General features: G+C 34.9%; 1 protein-coding gene across 3 annotated transcripts; it reads right to left on the bottom strand.

Annotated features, from left to right (window-relative positions):
* Positions 1–3,841: 3,841 nt before the first annotated feature.
* Positions 3,842–6,871, bottom strand: LOC107948823 (soluble inorganic pyrophosphatase 4). Of its 3 annotated transcripts, none has more exons than XM_041111118.1 (10): positions 6,757–6,871; positions 6,628–6,672; positions 5,582–5,719; positions 5,428–5,456; positions 5,130–5,195; positions 4,938–5,045; positions 4,668–4,733; positions 4,457–4,577; positions 4,273–4,354; positions 3,842–4,054 (listed from the first exon to the last, which is right to left on the bottom strand). In XM_041111118.1, the coding sequence occupies exons 3-10, from the start codon at positions 5,715–5,717 to the stop codon at positions 4,012–4,014; spliced, it is 651 nt and encodes a 216-aa protein (XP_040967052.1). In that variant the 5' UTR covers positions 5,718–5,719; positions 6,628–6,672; positions 6,757–6,871; the 3' UTR covers positions 3,842–4,011. The 3 variants fall into 3 exon arrangements, with proteins under 3 accessions (XP_040967052.1, XP_040967054.1, XP_040967053.1); XM_041111120.1 differs by having other exon boundaries at positions 5,582–5,692; XM_041111119.1 differs by having other exon boundaries at positions 5,582–5,692; positions 6,628–6,871.
* Between the last annotated feature and the right edge of the window lie 390 nt (positions 6,872–7,261).

The following is a 7,261-nucleotide window of genomic DNA, read 5'->3' as shown; positions in this document are numbered from 1 at the left end:
AATTTGATTTTTCTTTTTGAGTGATTAATGGTGAGGTTTGCTAACTTTTATTTTTGAGTGTTGAGTGTTTATTTTTTTACAGTTTTGAAGATGTCTAAAGGTGATAATAATGATGCACTTATGAAAGTCCAACAACAGTTAGACGGACATACTGCTGCAATCACACAAATAAATGCTACACTTCAAGCATTGAATACTACTTTGAATGAGGTACGAGTGAATCAAAAACATCAATATCGAGATCCAATTAAGGAAGATAGGGATAACCAGCCCCATAGGTGCAGCCCTCAACGTGTCCCTAGAATGGATGATGATTTTCATGATCGTGGACAATCATCTTTGGCAAAACCAAAGAGCGAGCAGCAACGAGAACATCTCTTTCATACTCGCTGCCATGTACAAGGTAAGCTTTGTAGAGTTATTATTGATGGTGAAAGTTGCTCAAACATAGCCAGCACGACGATGGTGGAAAAGCTTTGCTTAACCACTACCAAGCATCCACAACCTTATCAACTACAAGGGCTTAGCAACGAAGGCCAATTTAGGGTCACTCAACAAGTGCGCATCGCCTTTTCTATCGGTAAGTATCAAGACGAAGTTGTGTGCGACGTAATGCCTATTCAAGCCTGCCATTTGTTGCTAGGAGAACCATGGCAACTGGATCGAAAAGTCACTCACGATGGTCGTACCAATAGGTATTCTTTCAAGCATCAAGGAAAGAAACTCACCTTAGTGCCGCTCACTCCGGAAAAAGTCAATGAGGACCAAATCAAACTGAAAAATTCTGTTAAAACAAGTGAGGAAAAAGAAAAAGAGAATGAAAAAGAGCAAAAAGAGATTGAGAGTGAAAAAGAAATTGAAGAAAGAAGAGAAAATGAATTAGAAAAAGAAACAAAAGAAAAAGACGTCGAAAGGGTAGTGAGGAATGTTTCCACTAACCAAGATATGAATTTTTCTTGTGTTGCTACTTTTCAGGTTCCCGAAAGATCGAAAGATAACTTTCAACTTCAATACCTCTCAAATGAAAGACGCTTTCATACGATCAACTTAGGCAAAGATGAAATCACACTACATGATCCCGAAGGTAAGCGAGGTAAGGAAATTTTAGAAACCGAGTCCAGTGCAGATTTGAAAATTATTGATAAAACTTTTGGTGACTTAGTTCTTAAAAGATCCCCTCATTTTGATCCGATTAATTGTTACTCTTCGATTGTGGTTGATAAAGTCATTACGAAAAGAAGCGTGATTTGTTATTCTCTTGATTTACCTTGTGTAAAATCCTTGAATTTGTCCAAATCTGTTTTGGAGAATAAAGTAACGAAATTTTCCAAATTTGTTTTCAATTTATATTCGTGCCTTAAACAGTTTATGTGGTTGTACATGAAGTTTGAGTTCCATTTGACAAAGGTTAACTCAACAACGGAGATTCGACTACACTATGCCCCCGATGAGCGAAGGTTTGTTTTAAATGAAAAAGGTAAAATCGACCCTTATTCTTCTGCTTATCGAGGTAAGATGCTTGAAACCTTTGAAACACTTTTGTACTCCTCGGATAGTGATAAAGATCGTGTTGATGAACACTTAGATCGAAACGTGCTTGACTGTCCTATTTTATTTATTGATGATCTATCTGTTTTGATGGTTGATAAAAAGATTCTTGTTTTTTGATAATGCATGTGTGAGTGAATCTATAGACCGTCGATTAATGCATGGTATGATTATGCAACTCTGTGAACCATGTGAATCTTTTCAAATACCTACTTGTGACGATTATGTTTACCATTTGATTTATTACTCGCAATTTATTCATGGTTTGTGGGAACAATGTGAGACGACTGAATGCCTTAAAACATGTCCATCTTTGTTTCAAATATTTGACGAGGCAGTGGTGAGTAAATTAGATTGTTTGCATGGTAATCTGAATCTGTCCATTCACATGCGTTATACCTGTTCTATTATGCTTATGATTGGACTACAAGCTTATTTCCGTTACTATTTACTATCTCATGGCTATTCTTCTCAGTGGACTCAATTGCCATTAGTCCCGTTCGATAGAGGAAAGTCGAGTTCATTTGATTTTTCAGATTCGAGGACGAATCTTTTTGAGGAAGGGGGGAATGATACGAGTCACAAAAGCCCAAATTCTTGAAGGCGAGGCCCAATAAGCAAATTCCCAGCCCAATCAAGAAATCCATCCATACTTAGTTGAAAATCAGGCCAAATTGTCAAAGTGGCCCAAGTTGTAAAGTTTTATTTTTATTTTTATTTATTTATTTATTTATTTACTTAGTTTAAATTTTTATGTCAATATTCAGTCCAAGAGTCCCAGATAAAATGACCTTTGACCGAATTTCCATATTAAAATAATTAGGAGTTTTTTTTATTTTAGTTTTCTAATTAGATTAGGACTAGTTATAAGGCCTATTTAAAGGCATGGCTATCCACCTTGTTAAACACTTATCATTATTATTAAAATTTCAGATTTGTTGAGAGCAGAATTTTCTTTGAGTTTTCTCCAAGATTTCTCTCTTGAGTTTTCTTTAGAAGTTGTTTTAACAATCTTGTGATTGTGGGAGTCATCTTCAACCTTCTTCTTGCCATTGATATTCTTTGGAGGGGAGATTAGAGCCGTTTGAAGGGAGTTGTGAGATCTTTCGAGATTTCAAGGCTTCTTAGGACTTATCTTTTAATTTCTTACTGTCAATTCTTTCTTTATTTCTACTTGTGCTGAATCATTATCTAATCTATTTTCTGTTCTTATTGTGTTTTCAGCCTTTTTCTATCTTAAGGAATCAGCCCAAAAATCCCCAATTTCTAGGGTTTTTCCATACTCTTTTTGGGTGAAATTAGATTGTCAAAATTTGGGGAAAACTATCTGGGTGTTCAATTGGGCAGAATCGCAATCTCTTTTAGGGTTTCAAGATTCCTTATTAACACTTATTTCTATTCTCTATTTGATTCTTTACTGTTTTGGGGATTTTATTTCAGATCTGAAAATTCAAAAATCTAATCTTTTAATTTTCTGTTTCGTTTCAGATCTAATTGTTTAGGGTTTTCGTAGGAGTTTCTCGTGACTTGGCAACTCGATCTTGGTCCGCGCGCAACCCCGTATCAGAACACCTTAGTAAACAATTATAAGAGAACACCTTAATAAGCAAAATTTATCATTTTTAAGGAGGGTAAAATATAATTTTATCTTTACTAATTTAAAATTTTAAAAAATTTAAATAAAATTTTTTTTATTTTAAAGGGACTGGACTCCTCCCAGCCTCCTCTTGCTTTAAGTACATTCGAAGATTATCCTTAATCCAGTCTTGGCTTAGTTTCTTGCTATCCACGAGATACGCACGTGGCTAAAGGATGAGCGATTTTATGATGTCCATATTGAATCGTATGGTAAGGAAGTTCGATAATACGTCAACACAGAAGTAATATTGCAAGATTATCATTCTAGTAGATCATCTCGTTCCAGTGGGCAAGACGAACTGCTATAGAGCGACTCATGAACTTGATCATATGACCTTATCTTCTGTACGTCGTCATGTTTGAGATGCTCCTCCCAATTTTCTTTGCTCTGGATATTGATCGATCTAGGATTGTGGCCGAAAAGCTTACGTTTGGGTGTACAAAATAAACTTATTAGCTTGAAATTTAAATTTCTGTTAATTGTTGGCTTTTGTCTCTATGTATCGGTTTTCTTATACTAAAAAAAATCGATTGGCATAATACAACCCTAAAATAAAAATCAAGAGAATCAAATGACAAAAAGGAAAAAGAATTATAGGCATTACCATTACAATGAGAAATATCCAAAATTATGGCCATCATTGCAAAATTATCATAACTTCAAACCTTTTTCTTTCTTCCATCCAGAAAATGAAAATGTATTTTAGGGGATAAGCACACAATTACTTCGTAGGTGAATGCAGTATGCATAACAGTACTTCAGTATATAGCAGAAACATATTCATAACTATGTAATATACTATAAAGACGGAATGCTATGAACAACTACCGCCTTAAGCTCTCCACAATGTAGTCCGCGTACAAATTCCTACAAACCATAATGTTGAAAACCAATTAAATAAAAACTATACAAATTGATTGAATAAATTTCATAAGTCTATTCAATCGAATTAAATATATAAAACTTAAAATTTCATCAAACTGATCGAATATATTTAATCATTAGTAACTTGTTGCAAGTAAAACAGTTAATAAGTATTTCAATCATTTAATATATAAGTGCCTAGATAGGAAACTATAACTTACATGGAATGCTGGATTGCCTCATAAGCAGTTGAGGCGGGCAGGAAGTCATTGACAGCAACTTCCTTGTTCTCATTCTTCTTATCTGCAAATAGTTATTAAGACAAAAGAAAGTTACACAGCGACGTCTTTGATTGTAGAACTTACATGCGGCGCTTGGTTTGCTACTATGAATAATTAAACTTACAGTCCTCAAAGAAGCGGCGAATCTCAGCCAAACGGTGAGGTGGGAGTTCCTTGATGTCATTGTAGTGACGATACTCAGGATCATCAGCACATACGGCAATAATCTTGTCATCTTTCTCACCCTACATTCATGGTTGCAGATTTTATTTTCTCTTTTGGTTTTGAGTATTATACAAGAACCTGGACTATTTTAATGAGTGGTTAATGCATACCTGATCAATCATAGGCATCAGACCTATAGCTTTAGCCCGAAGAAAGCACCCTGGAAGAACTGGTTCCTGCAAGTATTTCAATGGTGTATTGCCTTAAAAATTTTAGACCCTTTGTTTGAATATGCACAATATTTAAGGGAAAAGAATGGCAGCACAAGTTTGATTCACTATATGGACCATGTCAATCTCAAAGTGCATTGGAAAAACATGTTATGCAACCCTGCATTAAACTATGATATTTTTAATGAAAATGAGGAGCAACTGGCGTACCTGCATAATAATCAGGACATCCAAGGGATCATTGTCTTCACAAAGAGTACGAGGGATGAAACCATAGTTGTGAGGATACACAACTGATGAATAAAGCACACGATCAACCTGCAAACTTAAGCACTTTTCATCAGCAACCAATTAAGAATCTATCGCAACATTTCAAGTACATTTGGGTAGCTAGTTGATTACCTTGATCAAACCAGTTTTCTTGTCAAGTTCATATTTCACCTTGCTCCCTTTCCCAATTTCAATCACCTGCACAAATTAACCACATCTTCAATATAACAATAATCAAGTAAGATCTATTAAAACCTTTGTTATTAATGAAAATTTTACTATATTTCAATTCTAAAGGATTTGCATAAATGTTTATAAGAAATGTGCTAGGGACAATCAAATGCAGTAATGTCTAGAGCATTTTATCCCATCCCAGATATGTTATTTAATATGTAATAACCGGGAAGAAGATAAAGTATAGCATACTTACGCAGTTGAAAACCGTAGGAGCTCCAGGTCCTGTAATAGAGATTAAAAATAGTAGGAAAAAAAAAGTAGTAAATTGTTATATTTACAAAAAAAAAAAAAAAGGCCAACATGAAACCCAGAAGAAACTATACATAGCTAAAGTTGACATTGCATACCAATTTCAAGATCATGCCATGGGTGAGCAGCGACGGACCTCCTGGTCATTGACGAAAGGATCCTTTCATTCAAAGGAGGATGTGGAGCGCAGTGAGAGTCAGAGGACTTGACTGTAGTCTCAATTGGTGGAGCCATCACTGTGAGTTACAGACCGTGTAGCAATAATAAACAATTCTTGAATAAGATTTAAACAGCAATAATAAACAATGATTGTAGAAATTTCATTGATTTGTTACATTTCTTTGGTTTTTCTATCGTGTAATCGATCATATAACTTAACCAATCAAATGCTTGTATAACTATGCAGCGAAAACAAAATTGTCACCACATACTGGGTAAAAGCCGTTTCGATTTCGGAAAACTGCCTAAGTTTTGCATTTGACACGGAGCTTTTCTGCTTTGAAAACTGAAGGTTTTCTTAGCACTTAGCAGCAGAGTGTCATCAAATTTAACAACAACAAAACAGTTCAACGTAAAACTCTCAAAATCCTAAAAGAAAACTGCCAAAGAAAAATGAAAGAAAAGAAGAATTCTACTAATTGATTCTTTTACTCTGTTTGGAAAAATAATCGGAAAATAATTTTTGTTTTGAAGATGATTTCGTAGCAGAGTCTCTCGCAGACTCGCACAGTGATTCCACAGCTGATCGTTTACTTTTAGGAAAAACTTTTAGAATCAATTAAATTTTTAGCTTACAAACACAGATCTACAAACTACTACCACTTAAAATCTTCTAAAGTGAGAAAATACAAAAGCAAAACCAACCAAGGCTAATAAAAAAGTGATTTCAGCTCAAGATAAGCGCCAGATGATTTCTCACCAGAAAAAAAATTATATCAGACAAATCTAATAAATTTTAAATAAAAAAATTTGCATCTCTGATTCTGTGCTACAGCCACGTTACAACTTACAAAAGTAGAAACAACCACATAAAAAAAAAGGAAGAAGAAGAAGAAGAGCAGAAACGATAAGAAACGGAGCATAAAAGCTAAAAAGAAATGAAAAATAAAAGAAGTAACCGTCGAAAAATAGAATTGCAACGTACCAGCAGCGGTTTCCAGTTCTCAACCAAAATGACGCTTTCAAGAAGCTTGAAGAAACACACAGATCTCAAAAACAAAGAGAGAGCAAAAATAATAAAAGGATAATAGGCACTAAAATAGAGAAATAACACCTTATAGGAGGCTTTAAATAGAGAAGTAGCAAAGGAAGCTGTGCCGGTTCCCGCTCTCTTTCTTGGTTACCATTTAAAGCCAAACCCGAAGAGCAGAAAAAAAATATAAAGTTTACGTTTACTGAGATATGGAAAGGGGATCGCGGATATTCTGCAGGAGGCGAATAAAACGTGGGTCCCGGGTGTAAAAATCCAAGTTTACGTGTCGTCTGGTGAATGGGAGTTATGGTGGGGTGGGAGTGGGACCCACTCTGGACGTTGACTGATTTCCTAACGGTCGTGTGGTGCCGTTTCGGGTTTGTCCCTCCCTTTTAATGGACGGTGACGGATGACGAGTCTTAGGCTTTCTTTGGGTAGGATAAAAAGGCATTTTGTTTTTCCAACTCAAAAGCTTAATTTTTTAAATTAAAAAAAATGTCAAATATATTTTTTATTTAAAATGCAATGTTTAGATTTTTTTTTTTACTTTTGCGTTTCTAAGTGAATTTATCAAAATATTTTTATT

The sequence above is a fragment of the Gossypium hirsutum genome, chromosome A04, assembly GCF_007990345.1.
Source record: "Gossypium hirsutum isolate 1008001.06 chromosome A04, Gossypium_hirsutum_v2.1, whole genome shotgun sequence".
In the NCBI taxonomy this organism is placed as follows: Eukaryota; Viridiplantae; Streptophyta; class Magnoliopsida; order Malvales; family Malvaceae; genus Gossypium; species Gossypium hirsutum.
Note: the sequence above shows the minus strand (reverse complement) of the source record. Positions and strands in the feature narration are given on the sequence as shown.